This window comes from Sciurus vulgaris (genome assembly GCF_902686455.1).
Source record: "Sciurus vulgaris genome assembly, chromosome: 3".
NCBI classification, from domain to species: Eukaryota; Metazoa; Chordata; class Mammalia; order Rodentia; family Sciuridae; genus Sciurus; species Sciurus vulgaris.
The window spans coordinates 3,783,651-3,808,585 of NC_136463.1; the positions used below are offsets into that span (position 1 = coordinate 3,783,651).

At 46.5% G+C, this 24,935-nt stretch overlaps 1 protein-coding gene and 1 pseudogene across 2 annotated transcripts; one reads left to right on the plus strand and one right to left on the minus strand.

The window, feature by feature from the left end:
- Window positions 1-3,203: 3,203 nt before the first annotated feature.
- Window positions 3,204-15,466, minus strand: BIRC5 (baculoviral IAP repeat containing 5). Its single transcript, XM_079131119.1, has 4 exons — window positions 15,292-15,466; window positions 15,015-15,124; window positions 9,812-9,929; window positions 3,204-3,302 (listed from the first exon to the last, which is right to left on the minus strand). The coding sequence occupies exons 1-4, from the start codon at window positions 15,400-15,402 to the stop codon at window positions 3,213-3,215; spliced, it is 429 nt and encodes a 142-aa protein (XP_078987245.1). The 5' UTR covers window positions 15,403-15,466; the 3' UTR covers window positions 3,204-3,212.
- On the plus strand, window positions 10,245-10,945 carry LOC306656176 (calmodulin-alpha-like; annotated as a pseudogene). Its single transcript has one exon. The product of its transcript is annotated as a calmodulin-alpha-like (transcript).
- Window positions 15,467-24,935: the final 9,469 nt, after the last annotated feature.

The window sequence follows — 24,935 nt, forward strand, 5'->3', positions numbered from 1 at the left end:
GTCCGTCTCCCACAGCAGGAGGGCAAGCACTTTATTTTTCGAGCCTTGCAGCTGCCACTCCCTGGAGACAGGAGAGGGTTCTGGAGCCCAGTGGGCCTACAGCCAGGCAGCCTGAGAATCAGCCCGTGGCTTCCCACCTACACCTTCCCAGACACGATCCGACTCCAAACCGAGAAGTGAACACCCAACTGGAAGTTGAGGTGGCTGCCATCAGTTAAGGGCTGAGGCTTCGTTAATAGACGTTGATTAAGCTTCAGATATTGGTGGTCATTGGTGAAAAATGTGCTTCAGAAAATAAGCTCCCAGGGGCTGGGCTGGGGCTCCGTGGTGGAGCACTTGCCTAGCACATGTGAGCAATGTGTTCGATCCTCAGCACCACGTAAAACACATAATTCAAATAAAGGTATTGTGTCCACCTACAACTAAAATAAACAAAATAAAACAGAAATTAAAAAATAATAAAAAGAAAACAATCTTCCAGCAGAGGGAACCTGAGGGGTGAGCCGGCGGGGGACCAGCCACAGGCTTGTCAAGACTGACCAAAGTGGAGACCTGCGGCACAGGAAGAGGAGAAAACGCTCGTTCCCCTTCTACAAAGCCATCTGAAAGGACAGGTTATCAAAGTATCCTTTTAGAGATGAGCACAAATATCACCAACAGGCAGCTCAGGTAAACGAGGTGGGGGACTTTTTCTCTTAACAAAAACCACTTCAATATTCTCCAAGTTTACAGGGAAAAGCACCTCACTCTCTCATTGAAATGGACAGAAATACCTAAATCTCAGGGACCTTTCCTCATAGCTGTATGTATGTGCTCAGAGTGAGTCCAGACCATGCCAATGGGCCTTACAGAGCACAGGGCTGCCCGTTTCTCTGCCAGGACCCTCATCCCTTACCAGCCCGGCTAGCAAAGGGATCACCTCAAAAAAACCAAAAAAAAACCCAGAGTACTTTAAAAGCCCAGCAGGGTCTGCAGCAGTGAGAAATGATACGCGAGACGACCTCCAGAGGTCTCCGGTGGGCTGTCACTGCCCACCCCGCAGCCTCGCTTCTCGAGGGCGAGACCAGCCAGCCTCTCACTACCAGGCTTTGGGACGCAGCGGCCAGCAGGCACAGCTCTGAGCCCAACAGCTGAAACTCCCTGGTGGGGTGAGGCACGTGCCCTCGGGCTCACAGCTGTCTCATGGGGCGACCCTTTCAGAATAAGCTTCTCTGGAGTCTCCAGACCCACCTAAAGAGGTTCCGCCTGTGTAACATTCTGCTGGCTGTGTGAGGGCAGTGGGATAGGGAGACACTTGGAGATGGGATGAGATACAAGGTTTACTGGAAATGCTTAAGGGGCGGGCCAGTGGCGGTGGCCGGACAGACGCTTCCCAGGCAGTCTGGTGCCCCTCCAGGTCACACCTCCTACCCCTTACAACGCTGTTCCGGGACAGCTGCCCAAATGAGCACTTTCCACTCCACAGTGCTCCCATCCACACCGGCTACCACAGGGAGGCCAGGGCACAGTGGCCACACCTGTAATCCCAGCGACTTTGGAGGCTGAGGCAGGAGGATCCCAAGTTTATGGCCAGTCTCTGCAGTTTAGCAAGACCCTGTCTCAAAATAAAAATAAGAAAGGGCTGGGGATGTAGTTCAGCGGTGGAGGCCCCTGGGTTAAACCCCCAGTGCCAGAGGGAGGAGGTGAAGTCAACCTGCAGAAGCAGTGACATCATTAATGAGCTCAGTCTCCTTTGTTCCTTGTGTGACCAGCATCCCAAGGAGCAGCTGTCCTGGTGTGTGCGAGAAAGCAGCTCTCTACAGATAGCACCCACTCGCCTGGTCTCAGCATACCTGGAGAAGGCCTATGTCCTTCAAGATAACGTGTCTGCACACTGCAGCCCAGCATGGCTCCTGATCTTCCCTTAACCTAGCTCGGTTTTAGGACGGGAAAAGGGCATTCAGGAACATGTTTTACTGTCCCCCTTTTCTTGCCTTTCTCTTTGGTACTGGGGACTGAACCTACGGGCACTTTATCACTAAGCTGTAATCTAGCCTTTTAGTTATTTTGAGACAGGGTCTTATAAGTTGCCTACAGTGGCCTTGAACTTGGGATCCTCCTGTCTCAGCCTCTGGAGTGGCTGGGACTATAGGTGAGCCCCATCATGCCTGGCTGTCTCACTTTCCTTTAATGACATAACTGGTCTCCCCAAGGTCTTAGGATGGCTTTGGGCTTCCTTTTTTTTTTTTTTAAATGACACTAAGAATCAGACCCAGGGCCTTGAATATGCTAGGCAAGTGTTCTGCCACGGAGCTACATCCCCAGCCCCTTTTAAAATTTTTTATTTTGAGACAGAGGTTCACTAAGTTGCCCAGGCTGGCCTTGAACTTGTAGTCCTCTGGCCTCAGCCTCCTGAGTGGCTGGGAATTACAGACCCCAGCCACCGTACCCATCCTGGGCTTCCTTTTAATTGCAGGTTATGATCTGTGAAACAATAATTCAAATAAAAATCTAAAAACTACACAGTGAAACATTAGGAAGGGTGAAGGTCTTGTCTCAATTCCCCTCACCACACAAACAGTATGTATCTAAGAAAGAAAGAAAAAACGAAGGGCGGGAGCAGCCCAGCACAGGGCTGAGGGGCTCGGCTGAGCGCCCACTGCCAGCCAGGCAGGAGGGTCCCCTGAAGCCTCCTGTCACTGCTGGCTAAGCTCCGCCTAGTCCATGCTGGGGTTGAGGCTCCGGCATCACTGATTTATGACCTTGTAAGATTATAAACAATATAAACAAGCTACTTATTTAAAAAACAAACACAGCCAGCTTCCTTGAGAAAGGTTTTCAGTCCGTTTTTAAAATTACTGTATTCCATCACCCTGTAGGAGGCGTCACGCTGGAAGGCAGGCGAGTTAGGAGAAGCCCCGGGGAAACACCAAGACCAGCCGCTCCTTCCGCGGCAGGTGCCTCCTCTCCTCACCGCCGTCAGCCGAGTCACAGGGATGGCCCTCCCTGCTCTCAGCTCCAGGCGGGGCTCCACAGAGCCCAGGCCCCTGCGAGGGAGAGGGGCACAGGCCCTGGGGCAGCACCACGTGCAGGCAGAGGGGCGCTGACACAGCTGCAGGAGAAACAAGACTCAGGCTACACGCTGGCATTCTGCTTCCTAGGGTGCTGAGAGCCCCCAGAAAGGCAGCAACGCAGGGAACACGCGGGGAAAGGCACGTCACTCTGGGCCAGGGTCACTCCAAGGTAGCCAGCTGCTCCATAGCACGCCGGACTTTCTTGGCAGTTTCTTCAAATTCTTTCTGCTTGCTGTTGGTTTCCTTTGCCTAGAAATAAAAAATAAATACACTGAAGCAGGGACTGGGCTCAGCAGTAAAGCACTTGCCTGCCAAGTGCAAGTCCCTGGATTTATCCCAGGACCCCCAAAAAAGAAAGGGGAGGGGGGAGAACGGACGCATTCACATGAAACCAACACTCCCAACCACTCTGTGGGTAAGGCCGCACAGGGAGCGCGTCCTGAGCACCTGCAGACACCAGTCGTGCTAGGGCAGACCCAGGGAGGCTGAGCTGGAGAAACCCCAGCCATTCGGGGCAAGTGTCCAGATTCAGCTCGCTGCGTCTAATTCAGGCCACTTCTAGGAACTCGGTACCAGCAGGCACGGGGCTTCACACGGAACTGACCGCTTGCTTATGTCTCCTGTCCTCCTATGCGCTAGGTGCTACGGAATCTGTTGTGCAAAGGAAGCAGATGGAGGTCACCGCCAGTCTGGGCAGAGCTCTGGCCTCAAGCACCATCCACCTAACTACTACTTCTTTTTTCAAAATATATACATATATTTAGTTGTGGATGAACCTTCATTTTTATTTATTTGTTTATATGAAAGCCGAGGATGGAACCCAGGGCCTCACACATGCTAGGTGAGGCTCTACCGCTGAGCACAAGCCCAGCCCTCCACCCAGCTTCCTAATGCCTCCAGGCAGAGTCCAGAGCCTCCCGGTCTCTTCAACGACCCTGTCGACCCTGTCGAAACCAGTTTTTCCACAGAAAGAATGCTTTCCACTGGCAGTCCCTCTTGAATCTGGCTTCCAGCCTTTTTGTCTGTCTACACTGCTCTCTCTGAGGGGAAAATGGCAGCCACACTAGCAGGTTCAGGGACCCCTTTCCCTCTCCTGTCTTACATTCTCCTTAACTTCTCTGCTATATCACAAACAAAAGACCTTTTTGGATTAAATTTGTTTTCGAATAAGAAAAGTGGTGAGAGGCTGACTTAAAAGTGCTGGGGATGGAAACCAAGGCCCTGAACATGCTAGGCAAGCGCCCAAGGACTCAGCTCAGCCCAGTCCAAGTTACTTTTTGATATGACTTTCTATGTATATTAAACTCTGCCCATGAATGTCTTGGCATAAAGTTATTTTTAGGTCTTTTTATTAATTTTTCGTTCTTACAGACTGCGTTTGACTCATTGTGCACAAATGGGCACACCCTTCATTTCCGTGGTCCTCGCCATGTAGATTCACACCATTCATGTGATCACACATATACGTTTACAATATACATGAATATACATGATAAATGTCACAAATATAAATATACATTGTTCCATTCCACTATCTTTCTGTCCTACCCCCTCCCACCCCATTTTCCTCTACACCACCCAAAGTTCCTTCATTCTTCTCTCCCCCCTGCCACCCCCCCCCCATTATATGTCATTATCCACTTATCAGAAAAAACATTCGGCCTTTGGTTTTTTGGGCTTGGCCTATTTCACTTAGCATATTTTCCAACTTCATCCATTTATCAGCAAATGCCATAAATTTATTCTTCTTTATGACTGAGTAATATTCCATTGTGTGTATATACCAGTTTTTTTATTCATTCATCAATTGAAGGGCATCTTGGTTGGTTCCACAATCTATCTATTGTGAATTCAGCAGCTATGAACAGTGATGTGGCTGCATCACTGTAGTATGCTGATTTTAAGTCCTTTGGGTATAAACCGAGGAGTGGGATAGCTGGGACAAATGGTGGGTCCATTCCAAGTTTTCTGAGGAATCTCCATACTGCTTTCCAGAGTGGCTGCACTGATTTGCAACTCCACCAGCAATGTATGAGTGTGTCCTTTTCCTCACATCCATGCCAACACTTATTATGCTTGTGTTCTTGATAATCGCCATTCTAATTGGAGTTAGATGAAATCTTAGGGTGGTTTTAATTTGCATCCTCTAATTACTAGGGATGATGAGCACTTTTTCATATATTTGTTGATCACTTGTATATCTTCTGTGAAGTGTTGCCCATTTCCTTAGCCCATTTATTGATTGGGTTCTTTGTATTTTGGGTATAAAGTTTTTTAAGTTCTTTATAAACTTTGGAGATTAGTGCTCTGTCTGAAGTGTGTGTGGAAAAGATTTTCTTCTACTCTATAGGCTCTCTTTTCACATTATTGATTGTTTCCTTTGCTGAGAAAAAGCTTTTTAGTTTGAATCTGTCCCATTTATTGATTCTTGCTTTTATTTCTTGTGCTCTGGGGGTCTTGTTAAGGAAGTCTGGTTCTAAGCCAACATGATGGAGATTCGGGCCTACTTTTTCTTCTATTTGGTGAAGGGTCTCAGGTCTAATTCCTAGATCCTTGATCCATTTTGAGCTGAGTTTTGTACAGGATGAGAGATAGGAGTTTAATTTCATTTTACTGCAATGGATTTCCAGTTTTCCCAGCACCATTTGTTGAAGAAACTGTATTTTCTCCATTGTAAGTTTTTGGCACCTTTGTCTAGTATGAGATGACTGTACTTATGTGGGTTTGTCTCTGTGTCTTCTATTCTGCACCATTGGTCTACCTGTCTATTTTGGTGCCAATACCATGCTGTTTTTGTTACTATTGCTCTATAGTAGGATTTAAGGCCTGGTATTGTGATACCTCCTGTATCTCTTTTCCTGCCCAGGATTGCTTTGGCTATCTTAGTATAAAATTATTAATTAAAAGAAAAATTTAAAAATTTTGAGCTAGGCTCAGTGACACACACTTGTAATCCCAGCTACCGAGTGGCTGAGGCTAGAGGCTAACAAGCTGGAGGCCAACCTGGGCAACTCAGCAAGGCCCTATGCAGCTCAGTGAGACCCTGTCTCAAGATAAAAAATTAAAAGAGTTGGATATGTAGCCCAGAAATAATGTGCCCTCAGGTTCTGTGGGTCAGTACCAAAAAATAAACAAATAAATAAAATAAAAATTTAAAAGGGTTGAGAATGTAGCTCAAAGATAGAATGCTCCCTCTTTTAATTCCCAGTATTATAAATAAATAAAATGATAAAATCAAAATTAAAAGAGCTGGGAATGCAGATCAGTGGTGCCGCTTGCCTAGCACACACAAGCCCTGGGTTCAATCTCTGGTACCACAACACAAACTGACAAGAAAAACCAAAGCACCCGACAGACAGCCTCTAGAGCCTTTACTGACACACACTGTGACCACGGCCTTGAAACACAGAGTTCATTTGCTTTTCTCCTCAGCCCCCATCCTAAATCTGATCAAGCCCTTATGTATAAGCTGCAACTTAACCACAAGGGGGAGGTCATTATCTGCATTTTATGCTTTTGCTGTACTGGGGATGGAACCCGGGGCCTCCCACATGCTAGGAGAGTGCTCTACCATCGAGCCACATTCCCAGACCTTTCTAACATACATGCATGCATTCATTCATTCATTTTTTTTTTTTGGTACTGGGGATTGAGCCCAGGGGCACTTGACCACTAAGACACATCCCCAGCCCTATCTTGTATTTTATGTAGAGACAGGGTCTCACTGAGTTGCTTAGTGCCTTGCTTTTGCTGAGGCTGACTTTGAACTAGCAATCCTCCTGCCTCAGTCTCCTGGAATTACAGGCCTTTCTAACATTCATTAAACTTTTGTTGTCCAGCCTCCCAAGTAGTTGGGATTATAGGCATGCACCTCCATGCCCAATCTATACCTTTTTTTTTTTTTTTTTTTTCTAATAAAACAAGAAACTTGCTATTGAAAAATAGAACCTCTCTGGGCTACAACTCTGTGCCCTTCTTCTAGTGCTTCACTTTATCCTCAGCACAGGTTTTTACACACTCAAGATCTCGCAAAGAAGCAAGTCTCTGTCAATCCTGGCATTCAGTTTATCCCTATGGACCGATTCATCTGCTGAAACATCCCAGGCAGGGCAGGCTTGGCTCTGCCTCCAGAGCACCTGCTGGCACCCTGGGAACCCAGAACAGCAACCTCACCCTGAGTCTGGGATCTCAGAAATGCCCAGCACCTCCTGTCTCCTGTGTTTTACCACACCCTGTACGCACATTACCTGGTTGTGCGTGTGTGGTGCTGGGGATGACCAAGGCTGTGCACATGCTAGGCAAGTGCTCTGTGGTTCAGCTGCACCCCCAGCCCCTTCTGGTTCTTTTATTTATTTATTTATTTTTTTGCGGTGCTGGGGATTGAACCCAGGGCCTTGTGACTATCTCCCCAGCCCCCCTTCTGGTTCTTTTAAAGGAGGCCTGATAAACCCCTGTTGTCTTCAGTGGTGAACTGCAGTCACGTGAAGAGCTATAAGTTCAGGACTGTGCCCCAACCCTCCTTCTTCGCAGTGGCTCTCACGCCAGTGCACCTCCACAAGTGACAGGACCCAAAGGGAGACGCTAGGGGCTCTGCAGGAAGCAGACCACCCAGGTACGCCCATTCCCTGTACTGTAGCTCCCACCCAGCCCCCGCCTTCCCTTCCACGGAGTGTGCAGGCACAGAGGGTTTCCTGCTATTTATAAACCATTTGCAACAAACCTCACAACTGATTGGCACTACAGCAGCCCCATCAAACAGAACTTTCTGCAGTGACAAAAATGTTCTAGGGTGGGCGGGGAGAAAAAAAATAACAGAATGAATCAAAAACTATTACCCTAGGTAAATGTATGATTACACAAATGGTACGCCTCTACTTCATGTACAGAGAAACAAGATGTATCCCATTTGTTTACAATAAAAATAAATTAAAAAAAAAAACATTTTGAGGACTAGAGTTTTAGCTTAGTGGTAGGGTGTTTGCCTAGCATGTACAAAGTCTTGGATTTAATCTCGACACCACATATAAATCATATAAAAATAAGATTAAATAAAAAAAAAAAAATGTCCTATTACCTACACTGTCCACTGCGCCCATGTAACAGCTGAGTCCTCTACCACTATTTTTTTTTTTTTTTTGTGGAACTGGGGACTGAACCCAGGGTCTTGCTCTTGCCAAACACACTGGCATTGAGCCACAGCCCCAGTCTACTGAACAACGAGTAGCAAGTGCAAGTGAGGAACTACACTTTATAATAGCCACAGGTGGCTAACAGGTACAGTATTGGACAGCACAGTTCCAAAACATCGCAGCAATAGAGTTGTGTGCCACTTGCTTACACAAAACAAAATTTCTATTATGTAAGTTTTATAAACCAACACAGGAAAGTATGAGTAGCTTGAGAATTTTTTTCTTACAACAAGCGGAGCCCCCTTGTCTTACCCAGCACTCCCTAACCTGGGCTTTCCCCAGCGGTCCCCTAAACACAAGCTGGTCTTCCACCCATGGTGGTCAGCGTTGCAGGGCCTGCAGGTCAGCCTGGCCAACCCATCGTGAGCTAAAAAATTATTTTATGTTTTTAAATGGTTGGGGAAAAACCAAAAGCAATTATGAAGCACGATATGCAAAGGGACTGTGTGGCCATGAAGGCTGGCACTCACTACCTAGTCACTTTGCAGAAAGGTAGCTGGCCCTGGCCAGGAAGGCCTCTTAAACCTACCTCCCACCAGCCTGCAGGTCCCCAGGCCTGCTGCCTCAGTGTGCGCTCCTGCAGCAAACTGCTGACTATGGTTTCCCCCCTTTCCTGACATTGGAACTGTCGGCACCCTCAGCATGTCAAAGTCATTACATTGGACAGAATCACTTCATCCTGGTCTCTGAGTGTGCACAGCCTTGGATTCATCCCCCGCAACGCACACACACACAACCAGATGATTTTCAAGGTGAAAAGGCATCACAGTAACCCTGGAGGGTCCTCACCTTTGTCCCGCAGCAAGGCATGGGAACAGGGCTGGCTGAATTCAAAGTCTCTGGGCAGCAGAAACAGCAGGAACACTCCCAAACCACACCCAGCACTTTGCTACAAGGATATTAAATCTCCCCAAAATTTATTCCCTACAGGACTGCCAAAATCAGCATAAGAAAACAGGCTGCCTGGTTAGATTTGAACTTCAGATAAAAGTATTTAGTAAATGCCAACCCAAATGTAGAATATACTTATACTCAAAAGTAATTCCTTGTTTATATGAAAATCAGATTTAACTAGGAATCCTGGTTTCTGACAATTCAAATTCTCTACACCTTCAGCTCCTGGAAGTCACCTCTTTGTGGACTCAGGGTGTCCCCATGTGAGTGGACCAGTGGCAAAGATGAGCTACAGAAATGCCCTCAGTCCAGCTGAACTGTCGCCTCCTCCTATACATTCACCACAAGTACCAGAACCCTCTGTCTATACCACTGCTACCACAAGGGCACACAGCCACATTAAGGACTCCCCACACTGGCTGTTACCACGGCAGGGAGGCAATCTTAACTATCACCGGCCCCACCAACTCAGGAGCACACACTGAACACCTTCCCCACAACCCCAGAGCCATATCCAGGACAGCCGCTTCTGTCCCTCTGCCCCACCAACACACCCTCGGGTTTTGGGGCCTCCTGAGGAACACAGTTCCTCCAGTGCTTCTGAGGGCCTGGCTGTTTTAGTCCTACAAATGCTGAACAGGGTTTGCTCTCAGTTCTTTCCCCAAAAATACATACAATTTTGTTCTTGGTTCTTTCTTTGTCCAGTTTCAAAAATTCACTGAGGGTTAATTCTTCAAGACGCTTCTTGACAGAAAGGAATGCACACCCAGAAGAATGCTTTTTATGTTCCTCTCTAGAAAAATCAACACATGATCATGTCAGTCAAGTAGTGGTGGTTCACGACCAGCACCATTCCCCATCACCATAAGCCATCCTCAGGATGTGCCCTGCTTGGCTTCAAGAGCAAGGAGCGGGGTTCACAGCTGACAGACCCAGTGGTGTCCCAGGCGCATCCCACACAGCACGTTTACCGCCTTTTCTCTTGCCATAGATGTCTGCCCCATGTCCCTGTGGCTAGAGGATTTCATCTGGAATCCTTTACAATTAGTAGGAAAAGTGTTGTATGGTTCATGTCCATAGGAATCACATGTCAAAACCCTCTGAAGAGAATTAGTCCGAGTGGAGCAAGTGAGCTGAGAGGTTGTGCGGTCGTGTCTCGGAAACCAATAGCACTAGCAGCATGGCTGACCAACTGACTGAAGAGCAGATTGCAGAATTCAAAGAAGCTTTTTCACTATTTGACAAGGATGGTGATGGAACTATAACAAAGGAACTGGGAACTGTAATGAGGTCTCTTGGGCAGAATCCCACAGAAGCAGAGTTACGGGACATGATTAATGAAGTAGATGCTGATGGTAATGGCACAATTGACTTCCCTGAATTTCTGACAATGATGGCAAGAAAAATGAAAGACACAGTGAAGAAGAAATTAGAGAAGCATTCCATGTGTTTGATAAGGATGGCAATGGCTATATTAGTGCAGCAGAGCTTCGCCATGTGATGACAAACCTTGGAGAGAAGTTAACAAATGAAGAGGTTGATGAAATGATCAGGGAAGCAGATACTGATGGTGATGGTCAAGTAAACTATGAAGAGTTTGTACAAATGATGACAGCAAAGTGAAGACATTGTACAGAATGTGTTAAATTTCTTGTACAAATTTGTTTATTTGCCTTTTCTTTGTAATTTATCTGTAAAAGGTTTCCCCCTGCTGTCAAAAAAATATGCATGTATAGTAATTAGGACTTCAATCCTCCATGTTTTCTTCCCTTATCTTACTGTCACTATCCTGAAACCTTATTTTAGAAAACTGATCAAGTGATTTGGCTCCACGCTTCACTCTCATCCTTTGGAGTCACGTTTTGCTCTACTGTGCGGGTGCTGAAGATCCCTAGGGACAGTCCTGGGTCCTAGGCACCAGGAAATGGAACTATTGGCATTCAGGGATGTGACTGTTGATTTCACTGAAGAGGCGTGGAAATGTCTGGAGCCTGCTCAGCAAAATTTACACAGAGATGTGATGTTAGAGAACCACAGAAGCTTTGTCTTCCTGGGTGACTGGTGCGTAGAGTAATTCAGTGATGTAAAATATCGTGGCCTACACATAGCAGTGGACACCGTTGAGAGGCCCAAAAGTAAAGGAGGAAGCAAACTTCACAATGTTGGTGGAGGAGTCATGTAGCAGAGATTCTTCAGAAGTCTAGGTTCATTTCTCATTATCACTGAACATGTACTGGCCTATTTTTATCATGTTTTCTAATTCTTCAGAGTCTCCTATGTTTCTCCAATGATGTACCAGTTCATTCAAATTAAACACCAAAATACCCCTTTGCTTGAGAATGTCAGCATGATATAAAAGATCTTCCATTATTTGTGGGTCTCTAGGAAATCTGGTCACATTTTTGGAGAAATCTAGGTCAAATTATTGTAATAAATTAATATCATAAAACAATTTCTACAATATTACTTATGTATTTTTTCATCAAAATTCCCTTATCAGAAGTCTTTGTGAAAACTTGTAATGAACTTTCTGTGAAATAAAAGTCAAGATTCACAATGAATGCTCTTTGGGCTCTGTAGTCACAGTTGCAAATTGTAGTAATGTTAAAGGGTTAGTAAAACAATACATCTGTCATTATATATGATTTTGTTCGTTAATTTTTTTTTTCTTTTGGAGTAGGTTTCATGTTGTAGAGTAAGTTTTCTCACATCACTTAATTCTGTTTTATTTTTAATCCATATTTTATAATTAGATGGCAATTTTCACTACTTCACAAATTGGAACAATGTAAGCTGAAATTAAGATATGCATGATCCTTGTTTCTATTGTCAAAATTATATGGGTTTTTATTGTGTAGATATTACACCTTTTAAAATGATTTTAATATTTTATCTGGTTTGGTTCTTCATCCCACCTATGTACATAGTATTGTAAATTTTCTATATGTTAATGCAATGGGGATAGAATCCAAGGTGCTCTAATAATGAACTACATCCCCAGCCCCTTTCTATTTATATTTGAAGAGAGGTTCTCACTAAGTTATTGAGGATGGCCTTGAAATTGCAATCTTTCTGCCGCAGAAATCTTAGTAGCTGGATTACATGCCTGTCCTTTATCTACATATTCATGAGTTTGTTCTTATTTATAGGATTAAAACCATAGACTTTTAAAGTAGCTTTCAAATACTTTTTAAATTATATCTATTATATGTTGTTTTAAATTTTTAATTCTGATCAAAACCACAAAAGTTGCTTTCTCTAGCATATCAAATATTGTGTTCAGTAATGTTAATTCAAATTGTTATGTAACATACCTGTAGAAAGTTTACATCTTAAAAATCAGTAAATCAATTCCCATGTAAATAAAGGTTTATTTCTGCTCCCATCAAAAAAAAAAAAAAAAAAAAAAAAAAAAAAAGAAAACTGATCAAGTAACATGTTGCATGTGGCTTATCTGATATATCTAAGCCCTTCTGCACATCCAAACTTTAGATGGAGTTGGTCAAATGAGGGAACATCTGGGTTATGCCTTTTCTAAAAAAAGTAGTTTTCTTTAGGACTTGTCAGCATGTTGTTGTTGAAGTGTGGAGTTGTAACTCTGCGTGGACTATGGACAGTCAACAATATGTACTTAAAAGTTGCACTATTGCAAAACGGGTGTATTATCCAGGTACTCGTACACTATTTTTTTGTACTGCTGGTCTTGTACCTGAAACATTTTCTTTTATTGTTACTTGCTTTTTAAACTTTGTTCAGCCACTTAAAGAAAATCTGCTTATGGCACAATTTGCCTCAAATCCATTCCAAGTTGTATATTTGTTTTCCAATAAAAAAATTAAACAATTTACCCAACTGTTAAAAAAACAAAACAAAACAAAACAAAACAAAAAAAAAAAACCTCTGAAATCCTCAAGGCACTTTTGGAAGTAAATTCATTTCACAGGAATGTTTACACAGTCCACTGGTTCAGGATAAGGGCTCCATTAGCCAGGCTTCCCAGGGGGACTCCTCTCCTCACACCCTACTTCTCTGCAATGGGAATATCTAGACAGTGGAAATCATGTAACCAGCCCAGGATTAGGAGAACACAGCCAGAGTCCAAAAGGACAGCCAAGGATAACCATAATGTAAAAATATCATGACACCTAGAAATCCCCTCTCAAGAACAATGCTATTCAGGGATGGGGGACTACAGTGAGTTATTTGGGTTGGGGGTGGTGCAGCTCACTGGTAGAGTGCTTTGCCTAGCATGGCCAAGACCCAAGACCCTGGGTTTAATCCCCAGCACTGCAAAAAAGAGAAGGAAAAAAAGGGGGGGGGGGGCTGGGGCTCAGAGGTAGAGCACTCGCCTGGCATGTGTGAGGCACTGCGTTCAATTCTCAGTGCTGCATATAAGTAAATAAAAATAAAGGCCCATCAACAACTAAAAAAATATATAGAAAAACAAAAAGAATAATGCCACTAATGTTTCCCCACTGATCCCTGGTGTGACCACTAGCCCGTTTTGTTAATGCTTGGTCACAATATTGAATGAATTAGGAAAAAACAGCAATACCCTTCTGGTCAAGAAGAGAAACAACTCAAGTAATTCTCTGAGGAAGAAAATCAAGGATGTGGAAACAATCGATTCTGACAAGAAGAGGTGAGAAAAGAACATGGAAAGACATTATCCAGGGCTGGGGATAGAGCTCAACAGTAAACCCTGTGCCTAGCATACGCAATGCCCAGGGTTTGATGCCCAGCATGGCAAACAAACAACCCTGAAAGATCTACAGCACATATATTTACACAAATTTTAAAAAATAACAGTGCCTTGAAGAATAAATTAAAAAGGCATTTATGTGTGTGTATGTATGTGTGTGTGTGTGTGTGTGTGTGTGTATACACATACTACATATATATATGTATATATGATGGAATATTACTCAGCTTTAAAGAAGAATGAAATTATGGCATTTGCTGGTAAATGGATGCAACTGGAGAATATCATGCTAAGCGAAATAAACCAAACCCAAAAAACCAAAGGCTGGAATGTTTTCTCTGATATGCGGATGCTAATTCACAATAAGGGATGGAGGGGTACTAGGGAAGAATAGTTACTTTAGGTAGAAGGAAGCAAAGGAGGGGAAAGGGTATGGGGGTAGGCAGGATAGCAGAGTGAAACAGACATCATTACCTCATGAACATATATGACTGCATGACTGATGTGATCCTACAATATGTACAATCAGAAAAATGAAAAATTATAGTCCATTTATGTATGATTTATTAAAATGCATAAATGCATTCTACTGTCGTGTATAATTAATTAGAACAAATAAAAAAATTTTTAAAAGGTCTAATAGAGGAAGGGGAAGGTGAAAAAACAGAAAGTACTGGGGCCTAAAATGGAGCAAATCATGCATGTATGATTATGTCAATAGGAACCCTACTGTTAGGTATAACTACAATGGACTAATAAAATTTTTTTGAAAAAAAGGGTGTTTTTTGTGATATGCGGATCATATCTCTATAAAGCTATTTTTAAAAAATCCCTAGTACTAAAAGCATTTGGAGATTCCTGGGAGTACACAGGGTAGAAACAGACCCTGTATTCTGTTGAACCTGGAAGGCACGGTGCAACCTACACCCATGAGCCTCCCTTCAACATTCGCCCTAAAGGACGTTTTGGTCAAACAAGATTTGGTTAGGGCGTACGGGTAGGGTTAGGGTGTAGGGTTACGCCCCCATTCACAGAGCCGTTTAAAGCCAAAATGAGGCTGGGAAGGCCATCGCTCCTGCACCACAATCCTACATATTCGAACAGTTTGTGAGGATCCCAGTTCTGACGGAACTGGGCATCTCAGAAGCCCACAGAGGTTCGTCAAGAGGGACTTACATGGGGTTGTCACTTGGCTCCCAGCCTTCCAGCTCCTTGAAGCAGAAGAAACACTGGGCCAAGTCGGGCTCGTTCTCAGTGGGGCAATGGATGAAGCCGGCCTCAGCCATCTGCAAGGGACAAGGACAGCTCATGAGCGGATGAGAGGTCGGACTCAGGTCCAGATAAGGGCCGGCAGCCCCTGGGAAGGGTCGTTCCGGGGCCCCGGGACCGACAGGCCTGGCAAGGGACGCGACGGGGCCGGGTGGGTTGGGGGCCGAGAGGCCCGGGGTCTTACCCGCTCCGGGGTGCAGGCGCAGCCCTCCAGGAAGGGCCAGTTCTTGAACGTTGAGGCGCGGTGGTCCTTGAGATAGAGCTGCCAGGCCGGTGGCAACGACTGAGCCCCCATGACGCTGCCGCCGATTCAAATCCCGCGGGTAGCGGCGCAACGCGGGGCATGCCGGGAACGCCCCGCCCCGAATCCCCGCCCGCGGCCTTGTGGGAGTGGGCGGCGCGGGGCATGCCGGGAGCGCCGGCCCCGAATCCCCGCCCGCGGCCTTGTGGGAGCGGGCGGCACGGGGCATGCCGGGAGCGCCGGCCCCGAATCCCCGCCCGCGGCCTTGTGGGAGTGGGCGGCGCGGGGCATGCTGGGAGCGCCGGCCCCGAATCCCCGCCCGCGGCCTTGTGGGAGCGGGCGGCACGGGGCATGCCGGGAGCGCCGGCCCCGAATCCCCGCCCGCGGCCTTGTGGGAGCGGGCGGCACGGGGCATGCCGGGAGCGCCGGCCTGGGCTCCCGCCCGCGACCTTACTGGCGTTGGCGGTGCCGGGGCTGAGGTTGGGCGGAGGCCGGGCGGTGGGAGCAGGTGGTTCCCGGCGTCTCCGTTTGAGCCTTTCACCCTGCCAGCTCGCCGTTGGTCCCCGCCGGTGCCGTCGGGCGCACACCCGGAGGCCCGGCATCGGCCGGGGGAGAGGCCGACTGCTGGAGTCCGCGGCCGAGCTCGGCGTCCTGAGTGCCTCCCAAACGTGGGGACCAGGCTGCCTCCAGAGCCCTTCCTGAAATGCAGGCGGGTGGCTGTGGTGGGGGAGGACCCTGTGGAGACACCGGTAGACCAGGGCACCGTCTCGGAGGCAGGGCCGTATGACCCCAGAAGTAAGTGGGTGGTCAGAGAAGGCCAGGGTCGCAGGCACCCGCCAGTGGTCGGCGGGCCTAGGCCCCGAGCAGGGCCCAGCCCCCTGATGTGGCTGCGGGCTTCCCGCCGACCCCCGGTGCCACGGCTCTGCTCACACCGGGCCACCTTCTGTGACTTCCCAGCGGCCACCTGCAGGCCGCAGCCCGCCGAGCGAGCATTCAGCGTCACGTCAGGCACAGTCCCGGTTGGCATTAGAGGCAAATGCACTGGCGTCTTGTGTTGGGCGACAACTCCCCTAGGTCACCCCATGCCTCTGGGACATGGGCAAGCCTGTCTCATAGATTGTGGGTAAGCGCAGGGCTCCGGTCAGACAGCTGGGACGGGGGCTTTTTAAGGGGCACAGGGCAGTGCTGTTTACCAACCAGTTTGATAAGGCAACAACCGTGTGGCCTGGGAGGCCTAACTCAAGTTATTTTGGTTCGGACTTGACTGAGTTTCCTGAGAGTCCTCTGGCCAGTGCCACAGGTGGTGACTTGGTCTTGCATTTCTTGCTTCCCCAACACCATGTTTGAAAGAAGCTGAAGACCCCCACTTTGTTCTGGCTGTAGCAGCCTTTCAGCCTTTGATGGGATCTTAAACACCCACAGGACTGAGACTACACTAGTGGAGAGTACTTTGTGGCAGAGACAGAGTGCCAGCCTTCCGAAGTGTACACCACCCAGCCCCAGCCCTGTGGGCAATGGAATTTCAAGAAAAAATGTGCATGTCCATGTGAACTCTCTGGGTTTTCAAGTAGTTGACTACACATATCAAATTCTGATCAAATCAGTCTTGAGGTTGTGCTAGACATCACCTTACTTACCCATCATGTCCATCCAAACATATTATGAACATTTTTCTCCTGTATTATAAAGTTTACACATCAACATTGTAAAAGCAAAAAATGACCCAGTGAAAAGTCTTCTAGCTGTATTTTTCAGAGGGAAATTTTTATTAATTTCTTATATGTCCTTCCAGATGTATGTGTGTGTCTGTAAACCTTTTTTTAAAAAACAGACAAGTGGGACCATACCCCACACCCTGTTTGGCGTCCTTCTCAAGTGGCAGTACGTCACACAGAGACCTTACACTTCTATCGTGTCTGCATGGTACTCTGTATGTATACCCTGATCTTAGTAACCACTTTCCTATGGGTGGCTCCAATTGTTTTTGCTATTGTGAACTGTACAGTAACAAATAGGCACATGCTCCTGTGAAGCTGTGTCCTTAGGATATGTGCCTACTAGTGAGATCCCCGGAATATCGTATGTACATTGCCAACCTACCCTACCTCAAACATCTCAGTTATTGGGGGGAACATGGTTTGATCTGTGGTTTTGTCTCTGTGGGTACTGACCCTGCCTAGGATATCCCTAGGATCTGATTTCCACCAATATTGATGATATTCATTGAAAAATTTTTTTCTGGCAGCCAGCTGTGATGGCGTGCACCTATCGTCCCAGCTGTTCAGGAGGCTGAAAGGAGGATCACTTGAGCCCAGGGGATCAAGACCAGCCTGTGTGTTAGTAAGCTTTTTGTTGTGGCAGAATACCTGAGAAAAACTCAAAAGGAAAGTTTGGGGGGGGGGGGGGTTGGTTTGTTTGTTTGTTTTTTTACTGATGGTTTCAGTCTGTTATCATCTGGCTCCATTGATTCTGGGCCTGTGACCAAGCAGCACATCATGGTGGAAGGATGTGGCAGAGCAAAGATGCTCACTTCTTGGGCTGGGGACCTACTTCCTCTAGTGAGGTTCCACCTCCTGGAGTTTCCGTCACCTAGCAGTCCATTCAGTTATGAGTCCATCATTGAGATCAGAGGTCTATTGATCTAACCCATTCTACAAAAGCCCCACCTCTGGACATTGCTGCATTGGGGACCAAGCTTGCAACACATCAGACTTTGGGAGACTTTTCAGATTCCAGCTGTAAAAGCCTGACTCCATCTCAGAGGAAAAAGAAGAGCTGCTCAGTGGACGATCATTTGCATAGCAGGCATAAGGCCCTGGGTTTAACCCCCAGTACCACCCCCCCAAAATAAAAGGAAGGAAGAAAGAAAACATTATCTTTGGGTGTCATCTCCATCAAGCCATCGTGTTTCTGTGATTCATTTTCTATTTAGCATAAACAAGTTCAAACTTTTCAACTTTTTTTCTTTTTTAAAAAATATTTTTTAGTTGTAGTTGTCAATTGTCCTTTATTTTATTTATTTCTATGTGGTGCTGAGGATCGAGCCCAGTGCCTCGCACATGCTAGGCAAGCGCTCTACCACTGAGCCACAGCCCTGACCCCTCCAACTTTTTTTTCAATGTAAATTTTCATTTACTGAAAACTTTAGATGCGTATATCCTTTCCCTAAGATTTCAAAAATACTGTATTGTTACTGCTGCGTGGGGTGGTACTTGTAATCCACCATTCAGAGACTGAGACAGGATGTTCACAAGCTCAAGGTCAGCCTCAGCAACTCAGCAAGACCCTGTCTCAAAGATTAAAAAGGAGGGCTGGGGATGTAGCTCAGTTGGTAGAGTGCTTGCCTCGAATGCACAAGGCCCTGGGTTCAATCCCCAGCACCGCAAAAAAAAAAAAAAAAAAAAAGGACTGGGGATGTGGCTCAGTGGTTAATGCATCCCTGGGTTCAATACCAAAAAAAAAAGTGCACAGTTCAGTGAGTTAAGCACATATTGTTAGGCAACCATCCCCACAGTCCATCTCCAGAAATTTAAAAATTTCCCATTGAAACTATCCATTAAACAACTCCCCATTTTCCATAAGATTTTATAACCGGTATTTTAAATCATAGACCAGCTTTTGACTATATCCAGTTTGACCAATAATACCTTCTGCTATTTCCAGTCTTCTACATTATTTCTACCTAGCTCCAATTGCCTGGGCTCAAAAATAATTTTTTTTTTTTTTTTTTGTTACTGGAATTGAACCCAGAACCCAGGGGCACTTAACCACTGAGCAACATCCCCAGACCACCCCCCCACACTTTTTTTTTTTTTTTTTTTTTTTTAATTTAGAGACAGGGTCTGAGTTGCTTAAGGCCTTGCTAAGTTGCAGAGGCTGGCTTTGATGAACTCGGGATCTTCCTTCCTCAGCCTCAGGAGCTGCTGGGGTTACACCCACTTGGTATAAGCCACTGTGCCTGACTCAAAACTCTTTTAACATAAAAATTTAGTAGCTAAAAAATCTTAAAGTTTAAATCAGTTTTAGTAAAAACATTTACCATGTGCAGTTTTAATTAGCAAAGAAAATTTTTTTATTTCTGCCAGTAACAATCATGCATTAGGTAAGAAACTGATAGGTTGGATTTCTCTCTTAGCTTAATGCACAAGAAAATTATGAGCAATCTTGTGAAACAGAGTTGGAGAAAAAACATTGAGATGCAGGGGCTGGGGTTGTGGCTCAGTGGTAGAGCACTTGCCTAGCATGGGTGAGGAACTGGGTTCCATCCTCAGCACTGCATATAAATAAGTAAAATAAAGGTCCATCAACAACTAAAAATATTAAAAAAAAAAAAAAAGAGAGATGCAGATGGCTGCGAAGGAAGGATGAGGTTGTGTTGTTCTGGTTGGCGGCTGGGTTCTCAGATCAGTGATCTTGGTCAACAGGAAAAGGTCAAGACCATTTTGAGGTCCTGAGACAGCTCAGCATAGCATCCAGCATCCTGATCTTTGCCCTCCAAGAGCACAGAACAGCTTTTACTTGTTTTGATTTGTATCTCTAGGAGGGAGGCTGATGCCCTCTTCTCTAGTTTCTCTCTGGGACTCTGCGGTCCTGTCTGTCCTTTACCCTCCTTTCTGCTGGATTCCTGATACTTTTCTTATCTGGAAAGGGACTGGGTTTCACTTGATCTGGCACAGCCACCCCCATCCCTCTTGGTTGTTTGTCTTTTGACTTGGTAGTATGTTCTATTCCATAAAAATGTAAAATGTTGGCATTCCTATATATCACTTTGTTTCCGATCTTTATTTTCTATTCCGAACTGGTTTGTTTTGCTGTTTGCTCTAGTCATGCTTGAAAAGACTTTTTCCACTCCAAGATGATTTATAAGATCCCCCCTTAAGGTTTCTTCCAGTTTGGTTTTTGTGTTGAAGTCTTGATGCCTCTGGGAAGTGTGTCAGTGGAAATGGTGAGGTGTCACCCCCAGACCAGCTCTTGGCAGCAGATTTGGAGTTATAGGGCCACCTCTGCAACAAAACTCCAGATGCATGTCAGTCTGAGTCCCAGCAGACACACCTGCCTGCCAAGGCCTGGATTTTCAGGAGGGCCACCTTCTGGAGCCCTGGGATGGGAGCTGGGCCACTGATAAGCTGAGTGGAACACCAGGGAAAGACCAGGCCAGAGTGGGGGCCCATCCACAGGGCCAGCTCCCCTCTTCCCTACTCAAAGCAGTGCTAAGTCCTGCGACTTAGTTTTTAACTGCTGTAAAAAGAAATCAGTCGTGTCATCTGTGTTGGAACAAGGGGTCTGGGAGTCATTTCCCAAGCAAGGGCAGAGTACAGTGTCTCTCACTTGTTAGTTCCAGCCAAAGATAAGAGGCCTTGCCTTCTAGCCCTCCAGACCCACTCTGGGTGCTGACTTCTCTTCTTTGAGGATAATAACCTCTTTGGAACTTTTTGTGTGTTTATTTATTCATTTTATCATTATTTTGGTGCTGGAGTTTGAACACAGGGCCTTGAACATGCTAAGACATACTCTACCACTGAGGTACACCCCAGCCAATTCCAGTATCACTTCACTTAAGTACTGGGGATTAAACCCAGGAGAGCTCAACCACTGAGCTCCATCCCCAGCTCTTTTTTTTTGCGGTGCTGAGGATTGAACCCAGGGCCTTGTGCTTGCGAGGCAGGCACTCTACCAACTGAGTTATCTCCCCAGTCCCCCAGCTCTTTTTATCTTATACTTTGAGACAGTATCTCAGTAAGTTGCTTAGGGTCTCACGAAGCTGCTGAACTTGCAATCCTTCTGCCTCAGTCTCCCAAATCTCTGGGATTATAGGCATGTACCACCAACCCCACTTTAAAGAAAAGTTGTAAGACCAGCTGGGCACAGTGCTGCACACCTGCAGTCCCAGCTTTTGGGGAAGTGAGACAGGAGGGTTGCAAGTTCAAGGCCATCCTGGATAACTTAGTGAGATTGTGTCTCAAAAAAAGGGGAGAGTGGTGGTGCTGGGATGTGGCTCAGTGGTAGAGCTTCCCTGGGTTCAGTTCCCACCAAAAAAGAGGAAAAAAGGCTGCGAGACTAGTACAAGGACTACTCCTCTGCCCTTCACCAGGCCTTCTGTTTACATTTGCCCATTTGCTCTGTTCTTTATACATACACATCCACATATATTCATGTATGTGTATATATATGTGTGGGTTTTTGTGTTTTGGTACTGGGGATTGGATCCAGGAGCACTCTACCACTGAGCTACACCCTTAGCCCTATCTATCTATTTATTTTTGGTACCAGGGAGTAAACCCAGGGGTGCTTAACCACTGAGCCATATCCCCAGGCCTTTCTGGTTTTTATTTTGAAACAGGGCCTTACTAAATTGCTTAGGACCTCACTAAATTCTGAGGCTAGCCTTGAACGTGCAGTCCCCCTTCCTCAGCCTCCTGAGTTGCTGGGATTACAAGTGTGCACCCCCTCAACTGGCTTTACTTTTAATTTTGAGACAGGGTCTTGGTAAATTGTGCATGCTGGCCTTGAACTTGCAACCCTCCTTTGTCAGCCTCCAGAGTTACTGGCATTATAGAGGTGCATCACCACAGCCAGCTTGTAAGTGGGTTTTTTACCTGAACTATTTATGAGGAAGTTGAAGGCATTATGACATTTTACCCCTAAATACTTCATTCTCTTATGTAACCATAGGGTTATTGCTTTAGTCAGCTTTTGCATTGTGACCAAAATACCTGACAAGAACACTTTGGAGGAGGGAAGGTTTATTTGGGGCTCGGGTTTCAGAGGCCTCAGTCCACAGCCAGCCGACTCCCTGCTCTGGGCCCAGTGAGGCAGCACATCAGAGGGGAGGGCCCAGCAGAGGAAGGCTGCTCAGCTCATGGCAGGTCAGGAAGCAGAGAGGGAAGGGGCCCGGGGCAGATGCACCCTTGCAGGGCATGACCTAGTGACCCCTCCCCTGCCACGCCCCAGCTGCCCAGGTACCGATCAGGCTGCAGCTCTCATGATCTAATCATTTCACCTCTGAACATGGATCAAAATAAAGAAGCTTAACAGTGACATGGTGATCAGGTCCAGTCTTTTTTTTTTTCCTTAGGGCCGGCAATCGAACCCAGGGCCTCACACACGCTAGGCAGGTGCTCTACCACTGAGCTATGCCCCTGTCCATTCTATTTAATATAACTTTTATATAAATGTGGAAATTTATGTTAAATAAAAGGAAGAAAATTTGCCCACCATAGCTGGGCGTGTCTATAATTCCAATGACTTGGGAGACTGAGACTAGAGGACCACAAATTTGAGGCCAGCCTGGACAACTTAGCAAGACCCTGTCTTAAAATTAAAAGGGCTAGGGATGTGGCTCAGTGGTAGAGCACCCTTGGTTCCATCTCAGTCGTAAAATAAAGTTTGCTCACCACTTTGTGAGCAGGCTTGCCACTGCTAACTTGTGTATCCCCCCAGTCTTTTTTCTGTTCCTGTGGATTTTTTCATATAGCATGTCACATGCATCCATGTGTCTGTGCATTTCTTTATGTTCTGTCACTTGCCTGCCGTAAGGCTCAGCCTAAGGGAGCAGTTCTTAACCCAGGCATGGGGACAGCATGGATTTCAGTTCCAACTATGAGGCATTTTGCAGGAATCTGTGACAAACATTAAATGAGATCCTACAGTTTGAGTCATTTCCTTTAAAACTAATTAGAACAAAATTTTAAAATGGTTAAAAAAAAAACTGCAGGATGGATTCAAGTTACACTCATATTCTCATTTGCCTCCATGGTGACAGCTTTTTGAATACTGCTTCTGATTATGAAGTACACTGAAGTCCTCATCCAACCTCCCAAACCCCATATTAGGGGTTAAACCCGGGCGCTCCACCACATCCCCAGCTCAACATGCCACCCTCCTGCCTCAGCCTCCCAGGTAGCTTAGGATCATAGGTGTGTGCTGCCACACCTGCCAGAAACACATTTGTCTGGGGAGTGTGTGTGTGTGACAGCATGAGCAAGGCTGTGCTGGTCATCGGCTGAGCATCCCTCTTTTTGTCCTATAACACACGTCTTGGAGATTTTCTGTGTCGTAAGTAGATCTTCACAGGACTACCTGTGGATGCTGCCTGCCTTGGGGTGGGCGCCATCCCAAGAAGCCCATTGTAAATTGAAAATGCCCACAGCTGAAAATAAGCTCCACAGACCTACACTACCAAGCCTCCTCGCCCAGCCCAGCCTGCCTTAAAGGTGCTCGGCACAGTGGCAATAACCTGCAGCAGGGCTGGACGTCAGGCATAGCCTGTTTGATAACAGCGTCGCTGTCTCTTGTGATGTATTGAGTACATGGGACATGGCTGTGTGGGCACACCTGGCACCACCGGGCAGTAGTCCTGCGTCGAGCTATCCACCACGACTATCTGCTTCCCCTTTGTGGCAAGCCTTTTTCAGCTTCTCTCTTTTTGCAGATCGTCACCGTAGCCATTCTTGAACTGCTACATATTCAGAGAGGAGGAGAGAGGGAGTGGGACAGTGTGCAGTGAGTGGCGTGTGGAGTCAGCCGGCCCCTTGCACAAGCCCCTGGGCTGCAGAGAGCACTTGTCCTTCCTGTGGATGGCATGGTCGGGTCAAGGTTGCAGTGTGAGCCCCCAGGCTAAGGTCCAGAGTCAGGGCAGAGTGAAGGGAAGCCTGAAGCAAAGGCAGTTTGGGAAGCTCTTGTACAGGGTTCCACACTTACGTGCAGGGCCAGGCAGGCCGTCCCTTGTCACTGCCATGCAACTGGAAAGCTGCCATAGACAATGGGGAAAAGGAATGGGCAGGGCTGTGTCCCAACACGATCTTATTTATGGACACTGGGACTTGAGTTTTTTGTGATTTTTACATTTCATGGCATATTCATTTTTTCTTTTTCAGTCATCTAAAAATGTAAAGCCATTCTCAGTTTGTGGGTCTGTCAACTTGAAATGAATGACAGACCAACCTTTGTGTGTGTGGGGGGGGGGTATCTGGATTAAACCTAGGGTGTTCTACCACTGAGCTACACCCCAGCCCTTTTTAAATTTCTTTTTTTGAGACTAGATCTCACTAAATTGCTGAGGCTGGCCTCAAACTTGTGATAGTCCTGCTTCGGCCTCTGTAGTCGCTGAGATGACAGGCCTGGCATGGGGCCCAGGGAGACTATTTTGTCAAGTTTCTTTGGGCACAGCCAGGGGTTACCATCCCAGATTCACGCTGTGGCAGGCCCTGGGTGCATCTGAAGAGGAGCAGGGGGGCACTGAGAAGTGATAAAGGACAAGTCTGCCTAGGCTGTTCTGAAAGGGACACCTGCCAAGGGCTCATTGCAGGAGCTAGGTTGCCCAGTGGTGGGCACATGTCAGTGAGTGTCCTTGAGCAGGTGGCTTGTGTGGGATGTGCACTTCCAGGGATTCCTCAGTGGTTCTTGAGGCCCGTGTGCACGAGGGCTCCTTCCAAGTGACTCCAGGTTCTGTTGTTTGTGAGGTGCTGGAGATGGGGCCCAGGGTCTCACCCATGCTGGGCAGGTGCTCTACAGCTGAGCCACATGCCTGGCCCTGGTGACCCAACTTTGATACTTATGACTGTCTCAAGTCACACAAAACAGTGAGG